At 47.4% G+C, this 23520-nt stretch overlaps 1 protein-coding gene across 2 annotated transcripts; it reads right to left on the minus strand.

The window, feature by feature from the left end:
- Positions 1-812: 812 nt before the first annotated feature.
- On the minus strand, positions 813-23520 carry LOC104559242 (interferon-induced very large GTPase 1-like). 2 transcript variants are annotated; one of them, XR_009818196.1, is made up of 3 exons: positions 23457-23520; positions 2714-11322; positions 813-2619 (listed from the first exon to the last, which is right to left on the minus strand). XR_009818196.1 is itself a non-coding variant. In XM_061990245.1 (2 exons), the coding sequence occupies exon 2, from the start codon at positions 11318-11320 to the stop codon at positions 4007-4009; it is 7314 nt and encodes a 2437-aa protein (XP_061846229.1). In that variant the 5' UTR covers positions 11321-11322; positions 23457-23520; the 3' UTR covers positions 813-4006. The 2 variants fall into 2 exon arrangements, 1 of the variants encoding a protein (XP_061846229.1); XM_061990245.1 differs by having other exon boundaries at positions 813-11322.

The following is a 23520-nucleotide window of genomic DNA, read 5'->3' on the forward strand; positions in this document are numbered from 1 at the left end:
TTACAAACCTTGCAGGCAAGAAGAGCTACCACTTCCCTGTGTCACTTGAAGGTGTGTTTGCATTCCTTCCCACAGCAACCGCTGCAAAGAAGGACCTGCCAGACCATCCCTCCGAGGGAGACACGCGCCAGGGTAGACTGGTGGAGGCACTGAAACGTGGGCTTCTGCATAAAGTACTGGCTCCCTGTACTGGACAAGGAACTGGTAGTCACTGGCACACAGGCCTTGAGCCATCTGAAAGATGAAGATTATCTAAAGCTTGTAAGCAATGCTTGTGACACAGGGCAGAAAAAAAGCCTTGAGAAAGTGCTTCAGGCACACAGGTACCAACACAGAATCATCACCCACCTGATACCCAGGCCCAAGTCCATCCCTCGCCAGCCGGTCCGGTTTGACGTTTGCTACTGAATTCACATGCACACCCAGTTTGGGGGATATACACACTGGCTCCCTGCTCGGCAGTCAGCGTGAGGCCTGGGGCCCATGGCACTCTTCCAGCAGCCAATGCTCAACCCATCACTCAGCTCATTCACGCTGCTCCCCCCAGCTAGTTCACTTTCAGGGCACAAACATTCCCACCCCAGCGGCTGTTGATCCAGGAGCTGGCACTGAAAACACCACTTCTCACTCCAGTGGCTGCACTGGGAGGCCCCTCACCTCAGTAGCTGACATAATGGGACAGAGGCACCTACACTTGCAACCTGACTCCAGGACCTGACCCCAAGCCTGTTCACACACACACAGGTCTCACCAGTAACTGCAGGGACCACCTTGTGGGATGGGATTCACAGATCACACATCAGACCAATATGATCAATGCAGAAGGCCTTTATTTTAGCATTCAACCACATTAGATATGTTATTCTTTTCTAAATACGTGATGTATTCTGTTGTGATTGGATAGCTCAGTCTATCACGCTCTGTTCACGCACCTAATAGCAGAATATGATTTGTTAAGCTTAACTATGTTACTATCTTAACAGTAGCAGTTTCTACATTCTTTTACCTCATTCCTTCTCTAATTTCTATTCCAAGCTTATACAGTTTCTTGCTGGTAAGTAATTACTCCTTGCAGAGCACACCCACACTGACAAAGACTGTTTCCTGTCATTGCCTCCATGTCTGTTTTGTCAGGTCTTGGTATGTTTTGGGCTTCCTTCCCCTTTTTTCCCTTAGTTTCCCAGCTGACCAGCTCCCTGATCAGATAACCTTGCTGGAGTCAACCTGCTCACCTTCCCATGCATCGGTTAGCGTGACTGACCAGGCTTGGTTCCCATCACTGCCTCCCTCATCATTTGTTGCTCAGATTTGTCCAACTGGATGTTCTTCTTTATGGCTTCCTCCCCTTCTTGTGGTCCCTTGACCAGACACCCTGAAAGGAGCAGACACTCCTTCCACAGACCATCACCCAGTTGCCTCACAGCATTGCCTGTGCCTCACAGCACAAACCCCAAAGTCACACACAACTGTGGCTCACCTGAAAGTGAAGGATACAGACAGCAGTCTGGCCCAACTGCACTAGTTTATTAGCAAAGACAACAATGGATGATGCTGAATCTTCACTTTGGCCAACTCCCCAGGAGGGCTTGGTCCTTGGATTTCCAGTGGCATTGCAGGAACTGCACAGCAAAAACCACCAGTCCCCTCACTGGTGCCATCCCAGCTGGTCCCATCTTCTCCACACCAGGGCTCTGTTGCCACCAGCCTCTCTTGAAGGCACAAACACCAACGTCATTCTCCGCTGATGGCTACCGAGGGAGCTGCAAAGACATGTAATTCTCTGCACCCGTGATACCAAAGCTTTTGCCTTGTAGTTCAGCAAATGGCAAGAGCAGTCACTGTTGTGGCTAAGAGCTGGAGCAGTGCTCAGCAGGCCCAGGCACTTGAATAGCAATGGCTCACCTTAGCATATGAAGTATACCTGATGAACATGGAGTTCAACCGCGACCTAAATCACACAGGCTGTTGTGTTAGCTGCTTTAAGAATATCACAGACAGCACAGCTGCTCAGCTGAGTATGCGCTCAGATTATCCAGAAGGGGGTCAATAGGCAATGGTGATCCCAAAAGGCAAAACACTTGCAACCAGGCTTGAGCTGCTTCCAGGTTCTGTAGCCATTTCTTTAGGCATCACAAGTACTTGCTGCAGGAAAACTATAGTTTTTGTCAGAGTCACTTGTTTTTTCATAACAGCTGATAAATTTGGTGCCTTTAAATGCTGCCTTTGCTCCAGGGCAGCAGGCCCAGGGTAGTGGCCATCCCCTGTGCTGGGCCCTGGTGAGGCCGCAGCTTGAGTGCTGTGTTCAGTGTTGCACCCTTCGTCTTCATCTTGGGTATATGACTGGTGACTGCAGGAATGTTCCAAGAACTGCTTTAAGACAAAGCAGAGTGTCGTGGTTTGGCCCAGCTAGCACAGCAGCTCCACGACAGACTCTCACTCAGTGCCCCCATTCACCTCCACCCTCATTAGAATGGTGGGGGCCCCAGCAAAATGGGAGTAAAAAGATAAGCAAGGTTGTTGTGGATTAAGACAAGGGCAGGGAGGGCTCACTGCCAATTATGGTTCCAGGCAAAACAGACTTCAGTACTTGACTTAGAGAGGAAAGTAGGAAAGTTTATTCTACAAGAAACAGAATGGAATAAAAGCAAAAAGGGTGATGAGAAAATTACAACCAGCACTTTAAGATCTCCCTCCCCTATTCCTCCTTTCTTACCGGGCCCAGCTCACTGCTCCCGATATCTCTACCTCCTCCCCCCTCAACGGCTCAGGGGGGCAGGGAATGGGGGATGTGGTCAGTCTCTCACAGATGGGCTCTGCCGCTTCTCTCTTCTCAGATCAGGAGGACTCCTGGCATTCTTCCCCTGCTCTGACATGGGGTCCCTCTCCCGAACCACAGTCCTTAACAAACTTCTCTGGTGTGGGTTGTTCCCAGCAGCTGCGGCTTCTGCCGACACAGGGTCCCTCACACGAGACACAGTCCTTGGTGAATATCTGCGCTGTGGATTCTTCACCATGGTTGCAGTTTCTGCAGTTATAGGGTCCCTCTCTTGGGACAAGGACTCTTCTGGGCATAAGTTTAATGAGCTGCTTTGTCATAGGCTCCTTCCCACAGTTATAGCTTTGGATATTGGGTACCTTCCTCGGGACATAGCCTGCTCCAGCCATAGTTTTAAAGAAGAAAATCATTGTCCCTGGCTCGGGGTCTGCAGTGACACTTCACTGGGTCCCTCCTTTGGGACATGGCCTCCTCTGGCCATAGTCACTGTCCCTGGCTTGGGGCAGGTGAATTGCTGCTCCTGGTCCGGAGCCAGCTGTAGTTACACGAGTCTCTGCCTCTGATACAGGCTCATTATCAAAATGAGTCTCTACCACCGATGTGGGGTCTTTAAAGAAATGAAAATAAATCTCTGCTTCACCAGTTCTCTCCATAGAATGCAGGAGAGTCTCTGCTCCAGCACATCTCCTCATCTTTTTCATCACTGACTTTGGAGTCCGCATGGTTGTTTCTTTCACTGTTCCTACTCCTTGCACCACCACCAGCCAGAAGAAAAAGAAGAGGCAGAAGAAGGAAGAAACAGGAAGAAGAAGAAGGAAGAAGCCTCCTCTTCCGGCTTCTTCTTAAAAAGTGATCGTGGAGGCATCTAATTGGCTCAGCCCCAGAAGTGGGTCTGGCTCAGAGCTGGGGAGAGTTTTGAGCAACTGCTTACAGGAGCTATTTTTACAGCCCGTTCCCCATCACCAGAAAAGGCTGTCATGTCAAACCATGACACAGAGGCAAAAGTTTATGGCAAGAAGAGGATTGTGACTTTATCCTGAAGCAAGAGGATTTCTGAGTGGTAGCAGGAGGAGCAAGCCTGATTTCACGAAACTTTGTGAGCAATTAGATATCGTCTTCTTCGTGTGCATTGAGGTGGTAGTCGTTACAACAATATTGTGTGGATAAATTTGTGCTATGTTCCTCTAAAATACAAAGCAGTTGTGCTTCTGCCTTCATTATCAACTTGCCCTAAAGCTTCGTGAGTTCATCAAGTGCCGCCTGCTTGGTAACTATCCGCCACGAATCAGGGATTTCTCCTCTGCCTTGAAATTTCCTTTTGTAAAGTTGTTCTAGCTCCGTGCTGAAACGACACACAAACCACTTCCAGTACTTTTGCGTGGATGTATCGGGAGGAATGTTCCAAGTGGAGTAAGGTGGTCCCGCATCCCGGTATGTCTTGTAGGGAAACCATTTCTCTCCATCCAACGTGAATGAACAGGTGCTTGCAACACTACTAGTACAAATATCAATGACCAGATGGTCTGTTCCATACCACTTCCATCCTGTCAAAGCTTTCGGACGATGGTAAAAAAGGAGATGTTCTCCGTCGTGATTTGGCATGGTGTTTGTACAAACACCCCCACAAAAGGGACACCGCTCCCAGCACCCTGAAAACTGTTCAGCCAGGATTATGTGAGGCTTCCTAACAAACGAGGTCATATCAGCACTAGCAAGCTCCTTCTTCAGACCATCCTTCAGGGGAGCCAGTGCTTCTGCCATGGCATTATTCAGGAACTCTATGTCTGTTATCTCCTGATGCTCAAGGCCTTTCAGGTCCCTTCTGGGCAAGTTCAGCACCTCTCCAAGCGCATTGCAAAACTCATCCAGCCAAAGAGAGATCTTGTCATTTCGGTCACTTCTGTCTTTGACAACATTGGTGGATGCAAAAACAGCTGACTGGATGCTTTCGTAGAGGTGAGTGAGGGAGTCATCAAAAAACTTCTCCAGCCTCCTGTTCTCACCTAAGCAGTACTTCTCAACACGTGTCTCAATGTAAGTCTCTAAGAATTTTCTTGGGTTATCAAGGTACTGCTTGAATTTCCCAAAATTTTCTTCTTGGGCCAGGTACCTCAGGATGCAAACTTCCAGCGTGGATTTATTGCCGCTGAAGTCTGGGATCTTACCCTTCACGTCTCGCGCTATGACAAGAGACGTCCTCTCATAGACCGCCTCGCGAAGCGCTGGGCCAACCTTGTCACACAGGAAAACAGCAAATGTTGTGATGGAAGTGGCTCCTTGGCAGGAAATCTGGAAACATTTGAAGAAATCTTCTCTCTTGTTCTCCAGGTAGATGCATGGATCATTTGCTCTTTCGAATGCTTCATGCATGGCTTTAAACCTTCCTGCTGCCATTCTGCACAGATAGAGTGATAAATCTATTCTGTAATCTTTATTAAAACTGCATTTGACATGGCTAGGCACAGAGCTCATACCTTTCTCTACTTCATTTAGTATTTCATGAATAAAACTTCGACTGTAATCCCTCTTCTCCTTTTCTTTCACGTCAATGTTTGCACTCACACACTCTATGATGTTATCTGTAATGCGCTGCATGATTATCCTGTTAGTGTTGTCTAAATCCCCACCCCAGAGTTTCCAAGATCTTTTCTTAGCAACATGTTTCTCCCAGTCAACAGAAAATATTCTGTCCTTTGGAAATGCCTTGATTCGTGCATGTAACTTAGGCTCCTTAAAGTACTCTAGGAGGACATCTTCTATGTCCGCGTCGATATCAACATGTTCCTGAGGTGGGGAAGCAGAGGAGACCTCAGCAATCCAGGTGGCCCAGAGAGAAATAAAGTTGTCTCTCAGTTCTCTTTCACTAAGTCTCTGGCCTTTTAGAGACAGAGCCAACTCCCTACTCCTTTTCAGGAGCTCGTTTTCGTACTCAGACTTCCTGTCATCCAGTTTACACTGGTTCTTCCTTATTTCAATAAGATTCTCACACTTCTTTTTAGTTTCAAGAAGAAGAGCCTCCCTGAGTTCCTTCAGCTTCAGTTCCGTGCTGCCTTTCCACTGGACCAGTATCTCACAGTCTTTGTCTTCACTGAAATACTTCTCCATGTCTTTCATGATGGCATCACTTGTGTCTTTCACGAGGTTTTCAAGGTCTTCTCTGGTGACCTTCTGCAAGTCCCCATTCCGAACTTTATTGTCCAGTTTCATTTGCGTGTCCAAGATGTGGCTCCTCAGCTTCCAGGTCCACTGACTAAATGCGGTTTCCAGTTTCTTGTAGGCAGCAATCTCCACGGAATTCTTGAAGCTGAAAATGAAGTTTTCGTTCAGCAAGGCATTCCAGAGGTCACTAATGCGAACTTTCAAGCTCGAGAGCCTCAAAATGCTGCCCTGCGACTCCTTCTTGGCAGCCTGGAGAATTTTGCTCTTCAGCTCCTGGACGTTCTGGCTGTAGGTGGGGTTGGGTGGTGCCATCGGGGGGTTTCCTTCCCACAGGTGAGCAAAGTAATGAATGTGGGTGTTCACATCGAAGCGGATGACGTCGCTGAAGCAGGAGATGTCGCTGAATTCCTGCTGGGCAGCTGTCACAGCCATTTCATCCAGCCTTTCCTGCAGACGCCTTTGTCCTTCCATGTTCTGCTCCTTGGCAGTTATTTCTCCCACGTTTTGGTGTACAAACAGGCAGCTTGGGGAAAGGTTTACTTGCTTCATCCTGAGAAAAGCCTGCACAGCGATCTGAAGGACGTCTTGCATTTCTGAGGGGTTTTCTCCAAAGATGTTGATCAGAGTCATGTTGCCAATGCCAATGACAAAGGTGGCCAGCTCGTTGTCATGATTAAGGGACTGTTTGTTGGCCATCTCTATGGCACGCAGTCCCTCTGTGTCAACAACCAGCATGTAATCAAAGTCCAGATCTTGCTGCAGCTTCTCATCCACTTTAATCAGCTGCATGAACGCTCCCCGCGTGCATCTCCCTGCGCTGACGTTGAACTGAAGGCCAAACATGGCGTTCAGCAGGGTTGACTTCCCCGTGCTCTGGATGCCAAGCACCGAGAGAACAAACACTCGCTTGTCCCCCAGCTTCTCAAGTAAACTGTCAAAGATCGCTCCGACCCATCGCAATGGCACGTAACAAGCGTCGCCATCCATCAGCTCGATGGGATACCCAGAAACCATCAGGTCAGCTGCAATTGCAGGGAGTTTGGCAAAACATTTATCCTTTGAGTTCATTGACTCTAGAGCTTCATAAATCTGCCCTACCTCTCTCAAAAGATGCTCAAGGCCAATGGACGAATCGTCGATTTCATTGGAGAGAGCATCGAGCTGACTCAGCAACAGGGACTTCTGATGGGTTTTATCATTGCTTTTCTTTAGGGACAGGATTTTAGACCATAACTTGTGATACTCTCTCTTCAGTTCGTCGAGGCGGTCAGAGGACAGGTCGTCCATAAAGACCTTCATCCACTGCAGGAAGTATTTCTTGGTATCTGCTGGCTGTGACTGGAGAAAGCCAAGGACCGATCTCATCAGCTCGTTGAGGGGGAACGCTTTGTCTAGTTGCTTCCTTCTTATTGCTGCTTTCTCGGTTTCAATTTGGCTCCGATGATGCTCTATGCTCTTGTTCTTCTTCTCCTGCAAGCGAGTGAGCTCTTTGTCCTTTTTGCACCACATGTACCACAGTTTTCCTTGAAGAGGCAGGAGCTGGGACTTGATCTCAAATAGCTTCTCTTTCTTCAGAAGCTTCACCAGCTCCTTTGCCTTTTCTTTGGCTGTCACACACGCGGCCTTATCTTCATCGACTGAGAATCCGTGCTGGCGAGCCTTGTCCAGGCAGGCGTCCAGGCTGAAACGCGTGTGAGACCCTTCCAGGAGGTCCCTGATCGTCTGTGTCAGTTCACCCATTAGTTCTGCTTCATTTCTGTTCTTGATACCCATCCTAATGTTTTGGCCAGATCGGCCAGCGGCAACATTCTCTTTCTCAGTGAAAAGGCAAAGCAAAGGCCTTTGTGACTGCCACAGCTCACGTAAAATGTTCATGCCTTTCTTGTCACTCTGGTCAGACTCGGATACCAGCGCCACGTTCACGGCAGAGATCTCCTGTAAAAACCCCAGCTGTTTCTCGTGGTCCCTTGCGTCTCCGTGCAGGTTACAGAAGGCGACGCAGCAGTCAAAGGTGTCGTCGTCGCTGCCCCGGGGACAGTACCAGGAGATCTCCACAACACCTGTCATCAGTAAACACTCTTTGGTGCTGCTCTTGCAGTGTCGGTGGAAAAAAGCGTTGTGCTTTTGCCTGCTCAGCAGAGCATTCAGGAGCTGAGACTTGGAAGAGGAGGGAGAGCTGCCGATGCGTATGAAGGACACGATGGGCGTCTCTGCCTGATAAATGGGCTTGTTTTTGTAACTATTCATTTTGGCCTCCTTTCCCCACTTCTCAGTCGCTTTCCAGCTCTTTTTCACTTGGCTGAGCGACCAGAGGGGGAACTCTATCTGTGAAGTGCAGGGGTTGGGGACCAGGAGAGGCAGCGCAAATTGGCAGAAAGCCAGCTTTGTTGCAATGTACTGTCTCATGAAATCATCAGCGCAGTGGAAAATGGCCATCTGAAGGTCCATGGGGTGCACACGACTGCTCCCGCTTGCAGGTTCAGGGGCTTCTTCCTCCAAATCAGCCAAAAAATCATCAAAGGACCCCGAGGGTTCCTGCTCTTGCTCTGCGGTTGTTGGCACACGGCCCAGTCCTGGGCTGCCCTCGTCCTTGCAAGTCAGGTACCTCACCCGATAGTCCACGGTTAACAGCTTTTGCAAGAAGTAAAACGGGAGCTCACTGTCCTTGCTGGGCTGGCTGTCATGTAAAGATGTCTCATAGATGATGTGGAAATCTTCTGTCCCCATTTTCCTCGGGTAGTGCCTTTCTAGTCCAAGGCGCTTCAGCAAGAGGAGGAACTCCTGGTTGGCAACGGCTTGGTTTGCTTCGGGAACGCTGCCGTCTGATTTGGATTTGCACTCACTGGAAGGCTCTGCTCTTTGGAACGTGTCCTCCATGTCTTTGATGATGCTGTGCTGCTTCAGGTCGTCACGTGTGTCATCCAAGCGCCCACTGATGAAGGACTGCAAGTCACGTTCCAGCATCTCCCAGTCTCTGGATGGGCTGTGCTTTTCCAGGAGATTCTTTATCTCCGTGCACCACACGTTTTCCATCTGCTCTTCCATGAAAACTAAACGCTCGCTCTTCTGCTCAGGGGACACCGCTTTATTTTCAGGGGTTACGGTCAGACCCGTCAGCAGCAGGAAGGCCTGGGCTCTGTAAACATCTTGCTCCTTCAGACTCAGGTACTCCTTCTGCCCCGTCTGCATTTCATTTATCATGAAGTTAATTTCTGGATATCCGAGCAGGTACTGAAAAGTGCTCCTTTCCGCCCGGTATCCCACGCTGGTCGTAATTAAGAGCACCAACAGCTCCATGTCTTTCTGTCCTCTTTCCTGGAGAAACCGGAGTAAGGAATAGACAGATAGGCTTGCAGTCAAGGAGGCTTTTATCTTTGCTTCGTGAATGGCAGATGCAGAGGCTTCTGGTGCGTACGTGACGTCCTGGATCAGCTGCTTCATTTGCAGCAGTGTCTTGGTGAGATCTTCAAGCTCAGCAACGTTGGGAGTTTCGGGAAGCTGGCGCTCGGTCTGGAAGATCCATTGCATAATGAAGGAAGACCTGGGGAAGTCCTTGACAGAATAGATGTGAGGATCCAGGAGGCACCTCAACAGAGTCTTGATATAGATGGTGTTTTCTGGAGGGGACTCCTTGCACAAGAGAACGGTATTCGCCAGGAACTCCTGCAGCGCTTTGTGCGACAGGCAGACGTTGATCCAGACACTGTGGTTTTGGGTTTTTTCATTCAGGTTCTGTTTGACGTCTATCAGCGTGAGCAGTTTCTTTTCATCCACCGCCACCTCCCAGGTCTTCACGTACTCCATGAAAGCTCTGGCCTCTTCCACTGCGCTGAGCAGTTCCTCTCCAAACACGCTGCCGACGCTGTGATCCGTTAGCGCTTCGTACGCAGCCCTGAGGCTGCTGCTCATTTGATAGATGGACTTAAAATCGCTGCTGTGATTGAACAGGATTACATCCCACACCGGGATCAGCTGAAAGCCACGGTCAATAACACACCAGGTTTTGTTATTAGCTACAAGCCCCATTTTCCACTGAGGAAGAGAAGGTGTCTCTGATGGGCCCCCTGTGTTGACCACACAGAGCTGGACCTCTCTCTGGGCACTGTTTTTGTCCTTTCTCTCTAAAGAAGCCTGTAAGCTGGACTTTGAAACATCGATGTCCACTCCCAAGCTGACACCAAAGCCTTTGTAGCTGGCCTCGATGTAGCTATTCAGTGCTTCAGATGCTTGTTGCCTCACCTCTTCCCTCTGCTCAGCCCTGAATCCTTCTATAGATGCCTTCCACCAAAAGATCCCCCCAAAGTGGATGGGACCCTGGTTTACGTGGGACCCAAACCTGCCGAAGAAGCTCTCACACCTGCTCTTCAGCATGTTGGGCCTGTCTGCTTCCTGAGTGATGCTCAGAAGGTGCTCGATGACTTGTAGCTCCTGCAGGGCCGCATCCGAGAGGCGAAGCTGATGCTTTTGGAAGTAGCAGGAGGCCAGAGGGATGTACTGGTACTTGGTGGTGCAAAGGTAGCTCTGGTCAGAGCGGGTCTGGTGGATGTTCTCTGTCTGTGAGGAGCTGCTGTAATCTACACCAGCTTCAGCATGAAACCCCCAGAAGCCGGCTTTGGCAGAGACGCTGATACTGAACCCCAGCTGCTCCATGGACTTGGTGAAAGCGGCTTCTGCTGCAGAAGAGGAGAACTCCTTCCTCTCAAGCAGCGAGCCTTGCTCTGGACCAGAAAGCTTGAATCCCTCGGGAGCCCTGATGAGCTGCTCTCGCCTGGCCAGCACGTCCGTGAGGCTGCTGGTCTGGTAGATGCCCTGCAGGGCCAGTCCTCCCGACGCCCGCCTCAGCACCTCCACGTCAGAGACGTTCTGACCGCTGCTCACCAAAGACTCCTGCTGCTCCAGATGCTTCTGGATGCTCTCCAGCACACCCTCCAGTGACTTCTCCAGCGGTGCCCAGTACTCTTTGGGAATCTCCATGGCTTTCCACAGAGCCTCCTCCTTCTGCCTTAGAACATCCTTGCTGAGGCTGCGGCTGTTGTGCATTTCTTTCAGCTCCTTCAGGACTAGCTTGGCCTCTTCTTGCCTTTGCTTTGTCATCTCCAAACGCTCCTTCTGCAGCTCCTCAGAAGTTGCTTTGTTGTCTGTTAGTTCCAGCAGTTTCCAGAGTGCCTTTGTTTCCCAGGGGTACCGTACTTCACACTCCAGCTTAAGGTAGTCTTCATATTCCAGGTGTTTCAGGGCTTCTCTGGACTTGACACCCAGTGTCTCTGACAGTTTGGGGAGCCAGTACATACTATCCAGTCCTTCTTTCTCACAGGCTTCTGCCAGTAGCTTCTTAGCAAGAAGGGCCTTTTCATCACCCTCTAGTATGTCCTCCTGCAAACTCATGGCTGTGGAAGAAGAAAACAGACTTCCTGTAAGGTATGTTGTAGGAGGCCCCAGGGTCTTCTAAGAGGACTCTCCAGCAGCTCCAGCCCCGGGGATTCCTCCTAGGCAGCTGCTGAAATCCACCATGGCATGCCCCAAGACCTCAGGGTCACCATCCCAGGACAGTGGAAGCAATTGCTGCTTTCCCATAAAGCCAACATGGCTTTATGAAAGGCAGAACCTGTTTGACCAATCTGATATCCAACCTGCCTAGTGCATGAGTGAAAGGCTGTGGAAGTGGTCTTCCTGGACCTGAGTAAGGTCTTGAACACAGCCTCCCACAGCATCCTCTTGGAGAAATTGGCTGTCCATGGCTTGGATGGACCTAGTCTGAGATAGGTGGAAAACTGGTTGATGGTCAGGGCCAGACAGGTGTGGGGAGTGGAGTTTGTTGGCCAGTCACCAGTGGTTTTCCCTAGGACTCAGTGCTGGGGCCTGTTCTTTTTAACATCTTTCTCAATGATCTAGGTGAAGGATTGAGAGCACTCACAGTCAGTTTGCAGATCACACAAAGCTGTGCAAGAGTGTAGATGTGTGTGAGGGCAGGAAGGCTCTTCAGAGAGCCTTGGCCAGGCTGGTGTGATGGGCCGAGGGCAATGGGATGAGGTTTAACAAGGCCAAGTGTAGGCACAGACGCAGCTTGGACCAGCCAGCTTGAATAAAGATGGTAGGGACAAGTTAATGCAGCTGGCACGTTACTTCAGAAGCAGGTGCTGCAAGTTAATCAATTGGGCCCTGGGTGACCTCATGGGCAGAAGCAGCATATAAGGAGGTAGCTAGCAAAGGAAGGGTGGCTTTGAGTCAACTCTGATGGTTGTACTGTGTTGCCCCTGTATGTCTCTGCACGTGCATTACTTAGACTCTCTATGTCTTTGAGTGAATATTGCCTGCACTACTACATTTGGTGACCCCGACATGATTCGCTGAATTGGTTGGATTAAGGACCCTCGGCAGAAAAGCACTTGGATTCCTGCTGGAAAAGGCAAGTGATCTGAGTAAACTGATATAATGGGAAAAATGATAAGCAAAGAGGAAAATCCTATTGACACCCTCCAGCATATCCTTGCTGAGAAAGGATTCAATTATGAAAGAGAGGATTTGCTAAGACTTATAAGATGGGGACAGGAAGTAGGTCTCTTTGTTTCCCCCCAAGAAGTATATGAAAAGGGACACTGGGAAAACCTAGGAGACATGTTAAATAATGCTATTGGCTTGTGTAAATCGGTATCATCCATTATACACCAGCTAGAAGCTGAGCGTGCTGCAGCTGCTGCCATGAAAGCAGAAGCTGCTGCACCATCTGCGTTCCCGGTAGATGCTAAAAGGTTCTTTGGAGGTGGTGACTTTATAGTACCATCGGCTCCACCTGTAGAAGAAAATACTAAGAGACTCTTTGGAGGGGATAATGTCATAATACCCTCGGCTCCACCTCTAGAAGAGGAGAGCATGGATGTGAGCCCACCTCCCCCAGAACCCCCTAGAGCACCGTCCCAGGAGCCGAATACGCGCATTGCTTCTCCTCTCCTCCCACCCACCCTTCACCATCCTGCCCCATCCCACCCTTCTGCTACGCCTGAAGGAGTACCTGGCAGAGAACGAAAGGTACGTTTTACAAATGATACTGTGGATATGCCATTGCCCCTGAGCTCATCAATCCCTGAGTGTATTCCTCTTCCATCGTCACCCCCAACATCTAGTGAAGTTGAAGATCAACAAAGACAATTATTAAAGGAAGAATTAATATGACATGGAGAAGATATGAAACAGACTTTGGCCCATTTGGAGGAACTGATGGAAAAACCAAAAGCAACAGCTAATCAACTGTTGGAATGAATTAATGAATTAACCAACCCAGAGATTAAAGTTTCATCCCCACAGGTGCTCAGAGACCCCCCCCGGCCAGATGACTATGATCCGGCTAAGAAATGGAGAGGCCTCATACGTGATGCGGTAATCGAAGGAGAATTTATTCCACAAGCCTTTCCAGTAATAGTAGCACAAAGAAAACGACAATGGGCACCTTTGGATTGGAAGTTGGTAAGGGAAGGCCAGAAAGCTGTAATGCAATATGGCTTGTCCAACCCATACGTTCAAACGTTATTGGATCATATCTTCGCCAGTGGATTAATGACTCCATTTGACTGCTGGAAGCTAGCAGAAACTTTCCTGAAGCCCACTCAGGTATTACTACGGGAGTCTGAATGGGAAAAAAGAGTTGATCTGGCAGTAGTAGAAAATATGGACTTACAACAGGGAGATCCGCGGCGAGTCGTCACAGCAGACATGATGCTGGGTAAAGGACCGTTTGCTGACCCTCAGGTACAAGCCCGACTGCATGAAGCTATTTTGCAGCAAACCCAGACACTGGCACGTCAAGCATTTAAGATTGTTCCTGACATGGGGGTGCCAGTTCCCTCATATACAACTACTATACAGAAACCTAATGAGCTTTTTTATGACCTTTTTAGACCATCTAAGAGCAGCTCTGGATCGTATACCAAACATGTCAACTGAGGTAAAGGCGGAAATAGGGTTACACTTAGCAGTTGCTAATGCTAACCATGACTGCAAAAAGATCCTGCAGGCTCTCCCACGGACAGGAACTTTGGTTGACACGATAGAAGCCTGCTCTAGGGTAGGATCGTCAGCACATTTAGCTGAAGCTATGGCAACAGCATTGAAACCTTTAGTTCAAGCCCACAAAGGAGATCGGAGGCCAAAGTGCTTTAACTGTGGAAAAATAGGACACGTGAAAAATCAATGTCGGTCCAGACCATTGGTATGGACAAACAGCTCCGCCAGACCATCTGGGTCCAACGGCAGATTTCATGGCAATTGTTACAGATGTGGCAAGTTTGGCCATAGAGCCACTGAGTGCCGCTCTCGAGTGGCCAGACATACAATGCCTAAGGGAAACGGGTTAACGAGCGCAAAAAGGGCGAGCGCGATGACACAAAAACGCCCTTCAGCACCAACAGCTGCCTGGATGGCCTCAGATCAGCCACTGCAGGAAGCGCAGGAGTGGATGTGGAAACAGCAGTAGATGTAACCATCCACAACACGGAGGTAACAGTTATCTCATCTAACGCTAACGGATCCCTTGGCTATGGTTTAAGTGCTTTCCTTTTAGGACGGTCATCGGCCTCTCGACAGGGTATTTTTGTGCTCCGCAGTGTAATTGATGCAGATTATGAAGGAAATATTGGAATAATGGTTAAAGTTTGGCAGCCACCAGTTCATATACCTAAAGGAACAAAAATAGCTCAATTAGTTCCTTTCAGAGCTAAAGTTCCTTTTGCAGGAAGTCGTAAGCGTCGAGATGGTGGTTTTGGATCCACTGGAGTACCTGAGGTAAGGCTGGCAATGCCACTCTCACAGGGAAAGCCCATTCAGATGGTTGTATTCCAACATCCAAATGGTGAACACATGGTTGGGTACAACACATTACTGGCTACGGGAGCAGATGTTACTATTGTTCCATTATCCTATTGGCCAAAAAGCTGGCCTTTAGAGAATTTAGACACCCCTGTTCTTGGAGTAGGAGGAATATAGATGACAAAAATTAGCACAGACCTGATTTCGGTATGCATACAGGGTGAAGAGAATAGATGTGTGCAAATTAGGCCCTATGTAATGAATACTTCAGTTTGGCTTTTGGGTAGAGACGCCTTAAGCCAAATGGGCTTTCGTTTGTCAAATGAAAATTTTTAATGGCGGCCGTTGATGTGCGACCAATCCTGAAGTTAACCTGGCTCACAGATAAACCAGTTTGGATTGATCAATGGCCACTAAGCAAAGAGAAGCTCGCCCACATTCATGAATTAGTAAATGAACAATTAGAGAAAGGTCATATTAAGCCATCCACTAGTCCATGGAATACACCAATTTTTACTATCCCTAAAAAATCAGGGAAGTGGAGGCTGTTACATGATCTAAGAGCTGTTAATGCAGTGATGCAGGACATGGGTGCTTTACAGCCAGGATTACCCTCTCCTGCAATGCTTCCAAAAGAGTGGCCCCTGTTGGTGATTGACCTAAAGGACTGTTTTTTCACAATTCCCCTACATGAGGATGACAGTGAGAAGTTTGCCTTTACAGTACCATCGATTAACAAACAAGAGCCAGCAAAATGATATCAATGGACTATTTTACCTCAGGGAAAATAGAACTCACCAACTATTTGTCAAACTTATGTTGCCTGGGCGCTGGCACCTCTGTGCAAAAAATACCCTCGTGTCTTACTTTACCATTATATGGATGATATCTTGATTGCAGGAAAAGACCTGGACCAGCATAGCATTCTACAAGAAGTGAACCGGCAGTTAAGCATCTCCGGTTTGGTGATTGCGCCAGAGAAGGTACAAATGCACACCTCTTAGAAATATTTAGGTACTATTATCACCGATATGCGCATTTATCCTCAGAAGGTGGCAATTAAAACAGATATTGCTAACTTAACAGATGTTCAAAAGCTAATAGGTGATAGCCAATGGGTACGAACCATATGTGGTATCACGAATGAGGATCTTGCGCCACTAATACCTTTGTTAAAGGGCTCACTAGAGGCTGATAGTGCGCGAAAACTGTCTCGGCAGCAAATACAAGCAATAGAAACAATAGGAAACAAGATAGTCAATAACTACAGTCACCGATATGATCCTGACTTGTCAATTAACATTGCTGTGATAAGTCAAAACCAGCATGTAATGGCAGTCTTGATGCAATGGGATTCAGTAGCAAAAGACCCATTGAGGATCTTGGAGTGGATATTTTTGCCATATAATTTGCAAAAAACAATTACCACGAGGCTAGAGGCAATTGCGAAAATAATAAAGGCCAGAAAAAGTCTGCTGGAAATAGGGATTGAGGCAGATGTCATTTTCGTTCCTCTCACAGATGAGTTCTTGAACTGGGCACTGCAACAATCTGATGAATTACAGTGGGCCTTATTGTCACATCCAGGAGCTATAAATAATCATTATCCGGCCCATAAATTCAACAGAAAGGACTTAACTGTAAGACCAATGGAAAAAACAATCTTGAGGAAAGAACAAAGTGATCCACCCTCAATCCATCACTCTATTAAAATGTAAACCCTCGCAACTGTGGCACCACGTACGCTGCTATAAATTCCCCCAGCTATCTGTATTGCATTAAAAGAATTGAAGAACTTAACAAGATGGCCAATGGGAACTTGAAAGCAAAAATGGTGTATTTTCTATGGATTAAGAGATACTTCCATCTTACAGATAATGCTCACAGATCAGCATGCTAAAGGATCTGAAGAAAAGGCCAGAACTACATCAGGAAAAAGAAATATCAGTGGAGCTACCAAGACCTCATCCCTTCCTGCCAGTGTGCGTCCCTCCTAGCAACACATATCAGATTGTTTGAGTTTATGGATTTCTGTATTGTATTGTACCTTTAATTTTGAAATGTGTTGCTAAAGGCTGGCTGGTTCAAAAAAGAAAAAGGGGGGAATTGCAGGCATAGATATAGCTTGGACCAGCCAGCTTGAATAAAGATGGTAGGGATAAGTTAATGCAGCTGGCACGTTACTTCAGAAGCAGGTGCTGCAAGTTAATCAATTGGGCCCTGGGTGATCTCATGGGCAGAAGCAGCATATAAGGAGGTAGCTAGCAAAGGAAGGGTGGCTTCGAGTCAGCTCTGGTGGTTGTACTATGTTGCCCCTGTATGTCTCTGCATGTGCATTACTTAGACTCTCTACGTCTTCAAGTGAATATTGCCTGCACTACTACAACAGCCAAGGGTTGGATCATGCCCTTGGCCACAGCAACCCCAGGCAACGCTCCAGGCTGGGGCAGAGAGGCTGGAAAGCTGCCCACAGGGAAAGGGCCTGGGAGGTTGGTGCCAGGGGCTGAAGATGAGGCAGCAGCGTGCCCAGGTGGGCAAGAAGGCCAGTGGCACCCTGGCTTGTATCAGCAGTGGTGTGGCAGCAGGCCCAGGGCAGTGGCCGTCCCCTGTGCTGGGCCCTGGTGAGGCCGCAGCTCAAGTGCTGTGTTCAGTGTTGGGCCCCTCACTGCCAGAGGGACACTGAGGGGCCGCAGCGTGTCCAGAGCCGGGCAGCGGAGCTGGGGCAGGGGCTGAGGGCCCTGAGGGTGTTCAGCCTGGAGAAGAGGAGCCTGAGGAGAGACATCAACACTCTCTGTAACATTCTGACAGGAGGTTGTGGCCAGGGATAGTCGATCTCTGCTCCTGAGCTACAAGCAACAGGTCAAGAGGAAATGACCTCAAGTGTCCCCAGGGCAGATTTAGATTGGAGCTGAGGAAGAACTTTCTCCCTGAGAGCGCTGTCAGCCCCTGTCCCAGGCTGCCCAGGGAGCTGGTGGAGTCCCCATCCCTGGAGCTATTGCAAAACTGTGTAGCTGAGGTGCTGAGGGACATGAGTTAATGGTGGGCTTGGCAGGGTGAGGGGTTGGATTTGAGGAACTTAAAGGTCTTTTCCAAATGAAATGATTCTGTGAAATGGCACCAGAGTGCAGTTGCACCCACAGTTATACCAGCCCCCAGGAGCCACTGTGACCCACGTTTGAGCAACAGAATCACCAACATATTTTGGATGGAAAGGACCTTGAAGCTCCTCAAGCCAAACCACTCACCTCACACTGCCAAGTCCACAGCTAACTCCTGTGGTGCCGAATTACCCATCCCGCCCCTGCTCTGACTCCTTCTCTTTCTCACTCATACCTTTAAAAAGATTGTATTTTTTTTAATCACATGATTTAGCAGCCATGCTATTGAAAAAAATAACTTTGTTTACATCAATAACTAAGTTAAGTTTGTTTTAAGTCCTTGAAAGAGTGCAGACCTGAAAAAAGACTGTGCTCCGGCCATAGTGATAAAGGGTCCCTCCTTCGGGACACGGCCTCTTCCGGCCATAGTTTTAAAGAAGAAAATCACTACCCCTGTCTCGGGGTCTGCAGTGAAGTGATTGGGTCCCCCCCACGGGATACAGCCATAGTCACTGTCCCTGGCTCGGGGCCTTTAATGAAGTGAATCGCTGCCCCTGGTCTGGGGCCAGCTTTAGCAAAATGAGTCTCTGCCCCTGATGAGGGCTCATTATCAAAATGAGTCTCTACAGCTGATGTGGAGTCTTTAAAGAAATGAAAATAAATCTCAGCTTCACCAGTTCTCTCCATAGAATGCAGGAGAGTCTCTGCTACAGCACACCTCCTCCTCTCTTTCATAACTGACCTTGGAGTCTGCATGGTTGTTTCTCTCACTGTTCCTACTCCTTGCACCACCAGCAGTCAGAAGAAAAACAAAGGGCATAAAAAAAAGGAAGAAGATAGAGGAAGAAACCTCCTCTTCCGGCTTCTTCTTAAAAAGTGATCATGGAGGCGTCTAATTGGCTCAGCCCCAGAAGTGGGTCTGGCTCAGAGCTGGGGAGAGTTTTGACCAACTGCTTACAGAAGCCATCTTTACAGCCCCTTCCCCCTCACCAGAAAAGGCTGTCATGTTTAACCATGACAACCCCGTATAAGAAGAAAAAGTTTACCATTTACAAAGAGTTTAATTTGTGCTTATTTAACTTATGCTTGCTTCAGTTATCTTAGGATATTTAAAATGCAGACATCCAGGATGCAGATATCAACTATCTGAAGACATCCAAAATGTAAATGTAAACACAAAGACACAAAATACAATATCATCAAATCATAGAATGTGGGAGAGTATTGGGTTGCAGGCAGCTTTAACCCTGAGACACAGTTCTTCCCTTGAAAAGCACAGATTACACCAGGATGCAAGCATGCCAAAGAAGCAGCAAGAGCGGCGCGTGAACAATATAGAGTGACCAATCATTATGTTAGCATAGGCACATGCTTTGAGACAGTTACCCAATTAACATAGAATAAAGTGTGCATGACTAAGGTATATCAGAGTATATTAGGGGGAAGCTTTGGCAATAAAGTCTCTGCTGCATCATGAACCGAACCTGTCTCTACGAGTGATTCTTGGCCTCTACGACATCTGGTGACCCCGACGTGATCTTGGCAAGCCAGAACTGTTTCCCCTAGGACCACGGTAGGCGAGCGGTTGTAGCGGAGCCCAGCTGAACAATCTGAAGCGGTGAGGAGAGCCAATAAGGCCTGGCCAGGCAGAAACCAAAGGCACCTGAGGAGCTAACGAGCAGCTGGGAACAAAATAGGTGTGCAGATTTCTTAAGAAGAGCAATCTATCCTAAATATAATAATGTGTATCTTAGGGGAAAAAAGGAGTTCAGTCTGATTAACAGCTTTATTAATTTGGGTAGGAAAACAGAGAGTTCCTTCTGAAGGAAGCATCTCAGGTTAATACTTGGGAAGATTTGGGCAAATTGTTTTTTGAACATGCTTCAAAGGGAGATAAAATTGCTACAGAGCCATTAACCACTTGGCAATTTATAAAGGATATTGCAGCTTAAAAGTGATCACTCTGCAGTCTCTGCCACTGTGTCTCCCTGTTGCCCTCACCTCCCTCTATCCCTGGGGCAAAAGGCCCACCTGTTAAGTGTAACACCTTTTAACTGTTCTTTGCCGGATGACACCACCAAGGACAATGCTAAAAACAAACCAGATGTGTGTCCCAAACAGTCTTGGCTCATCCCTTATTAATAGACTTTTCGGAGGACTCCATCCCTCCTGTGTCAGAGCAAGTTCTTGTTGTTCCCACAACAGCTACAATACGAGTCCCCGTTGTATGTGGTTTTTAAAGAGCTGCAGAAAAGCATCAATGAGAAGGGGCTTCAGAGCCCATTTGCAGCAGGTACGTTGGAGGGACTAGGTTGCCTGAACAACAGGAAACACTATGCCATTTACTTCTATGGTGTTAATTGCTCTAATTATGTTTGGAGTACTGATGTGCTGGCAGGACACATGGTTGAAACTTTAAATGGCCACTTTTTTCTTCAGGACTTCCCAGGCAGCATTTGCCATTTGATCTATAACTGTCCTGTGTGGATTCCCAAAGTGGGATCCAGTTGTGCTGCCCACACATACCAAGGTGGGAACTGTAAATCAATATCATATTCCAGGGGCAGGAGAGGAAATTTCCCCAACCATTCAGGTACCTCAAGAATCAGGAATTGTTAGGGAAACTGTGACTGCCTTTAACCACCCCATTTGGCCTGTCCAAAAATCAGATGGCATTTGGAGAATGACTGTAGGTTATATAAAATTGAATAAACTTACTACCCCTACCTCTTGCAGTTGTGGTACTGGACACAGTAACTCTTAGAGAAAAAAAAACAAACAGCAAAATGTACAGCCTTGGAACGTGGTGATAGATCTTGCTAATCCTATCTTGTCTATAATTGCTTCAGAAAAGCCAAGACCAGTTTGCCTTTATCTGACAACAAAAGCAATATATGTTCCAGGTCTCACCTAAGCGATACAAACACAGTTCCTCCATTTGCCACCGAATGACAGCAGCCGATGTAGCACTATGATCTGGTACTGTCACTGCTTACCATTATACTGGTGATCTATTGATTATATCAGATTCAATATAAGAAATTGAAATGGCTGTTGAATCAGTGACAGCTCGTTTACAAGACCAAGGCTGGACAATTAATCCAAAGAAAATATAATTAATCCAAAGAAAATGGAGAGCTCTAATACTGCTGTACAATTTTGGGGATTATTTTGGTATGGACAAATTAGAGAAATACCAAATAAAGTACAACAAATGGTCCAGAGATTTCCTGTACAAACTGCAGTGAAACAGTTACAGACCTTTTTGGAGATGTTTAGGGTATTGTAAGGCTTTTATGCCTATACTAAGGGAAACTCACCCCCTTGGAGATATGCCTGTATCTCCTGTGGAGGAGGCATTCCCTTATGACAAGTTAACAGAAGAGCACAGAGAAGATGCTTGGTTTACTGATGAAAGCACAGCATACACAGAAACTACAGGGGAAATGGAATCATTTACACTTACAGATTGCACAGTGGGACTGCGACCTATTAGTCTACATGTAAAGATTCATATAGTAAACCCTGAGAATGCCATATGGTTCTGTACCTCAACTTCTCTTATTTTACATCCTTTGCTGATACCAGATTCTCGAGTTCTTGTATTTCAGATATCTTTGACAAACACCTGTGTCTGACCTAGAAGAGACAGTATTGAAACAGTATTGCTGATATTGTGAACCCAACATCGAATTGAAGTCCAATCTGAAAAAGGGAAGTCGTAGTTCTCCAAAATGTGGGCAATTACCCCACATCAGGTTACCAAAACCAAACTAATATTAGGTGAAGAAGCTGGAGCAACTGAAAACTGTATCACTGAAACATGATATTGCTGTTTTCCTCTTTTATCACAGGCTGGCTTGTTGTGCTTTGTATTTAGCGCTACAAACACATACACTATACATATTTCTGCAAGATCAATATGGCAATATTTAACTCAGCCTCCACTGTGACCAATTTATCTGCTGTTTACGTTGATTCATTTTCTGGGATGATACATGCCACTTCAGCCTCTGGGGAAAAGGTTGTGTGTATACCAAGTCACTAGTTGAGCTGTTCTGAGAACATGGGAGTGCCAAAAGAAATTAAAACTGATCATGTCCCTAGTTACACAGCTCAAAATATACAACTGTTTTTACAGCAATGGAGGATTTGACATAAGATGGGTATTTTGTATAACCCCACAGGACAGGCAATAGGCAAATGTGCACATACTGTATTGAAAGCCCTGATTTTAAAACAAAGAAGGAGGAATTCTTCAGACACACCACATAAGCAGCCAGCAATGGCTTTATATATTCTTCATTTTTTAAACAGAAATTGTTTTGCCCCGACAGCTGTGGAATGCCATTTCAGCACTACAACAGAGCTTACAGCTAAACCGCAGCTTCTATACAAGGATCCTGAAGGAGACCCAGCCTGGAAAGGGCCAGTAGATCTGTTGGTGTGGGGGAGGGGTACGCTTGTGTTTTATCACCCACAGGTCCTCGGGGAATACCAGCAAGTGGCAACTGGGGCTGTCACACGGGGAAGCCTGAAACAACTACAAAAGAATGCAGAGAATATGATGGAACTGGTAGGAGCAGTGCCAGTACCGGAAAATAGCTTATTTTTTTACCTATCTGACCATTATTACAACCAACACGGCAGTAAGTATAAGTTTGCTATTCTTATTTTGGCTGGAAGCAACTGGTCACATATACTGGGCACACATCATCAACCCACGATTTTCGCCTCGGTAAGTTAGTGGGATCCTAATATACCAGTAGCCAGTAATAACACACAGTAGACTGGAGGAGCTTGGCTTCCTCCTCGGGATGCAGAGAATCAGTCATATCATAATATAACACTGTATGCGGAACCACACAGTTTATAGCCTTCGCAAAGGTAGCAGCATCGATCACGAGGTCACTATCTGTGCAGCTCATCCTTACATCTCTCTCCAGCAGTTCCCTGTCTCTCTGGAACTCAGGAAATCTCAGAACCTTGGACTTAAGGACTACAGACCATTAAAAGAAGAACTGAGTTACATAAACAGTAAACTGAGACCCCAGAGGGTCCTGAAGACCCCCAAAGCCCATCTTTGTGATGAAGAGCATGTGCCAAAGGAGACAGGACCTACAGAAATGAGTTCTGGGAAAATAATGACAAAGTATGATGATTCTCACAAGTACAGTGCATTGGTATCTAACAACAATGGAAGCAGAAGTTGCTCTGAACTCAGTGTGCACTATAGGGGGAGTGGCAGGAGCAGCAATCACCCCCAGCCCAGCACTGCAATAAAGAATGCTGCTTTCTAAAACCCCAAAACCGAGAGTCAGAGAGTTTCCTTAAAGCAGCTTCTACAGTACCACCACTCTGAGCTCATCCCTTGCAGCACACACGGGTTTCCCTCAGCTTCTTCAAAAGGGCTGGCAACCGAAGGCTGCTTCCTCCCCCCACCCTCTGAGCAAACACCACTCACCAGCTGCTCTAAAACTCCTTTTTACTTTCTCTGGTACCTTCCTCCTCATCACTTCACAGGGATGGGAAAACACATGAAATAGGAAGTAGAAGACAAAGCAGGTCCCTGCTCTGTGCTGAGCCCCAGCTCCCAGTCCCAGAGGTTCCCAGCCAGGTCCTACCTTCTCTCTCCAGCACTTGGCAGCTCCCAGGCCAGTGTCAGCCCAACACAGCCCAATCTTTATA

This window comes from Colius striatus, chromosome 2 (assembly GCF_028858725.1).
Source record: "Colius striatus isolate bColStr4 chromosome 2, bColStr4.1.hap1, whole genome shotgun sequence".
Classification (NCBI taxonomy): domain Eukaryota; kingdom Metazoa; phylum Chordata; class Aves; order Coliiformes; family Coliidae; genus Colius; species Colius striatus.

Excerpts from the sequence above, each read along its gene's own strand:
- LOC104559242 (XM_061990245.1), bottom strand. The coding sequence starts at position 11,320 with ATGAGTTTGCAGGAGGACATACTAGAGGGTGATGAAAAGGCCCTTCTT.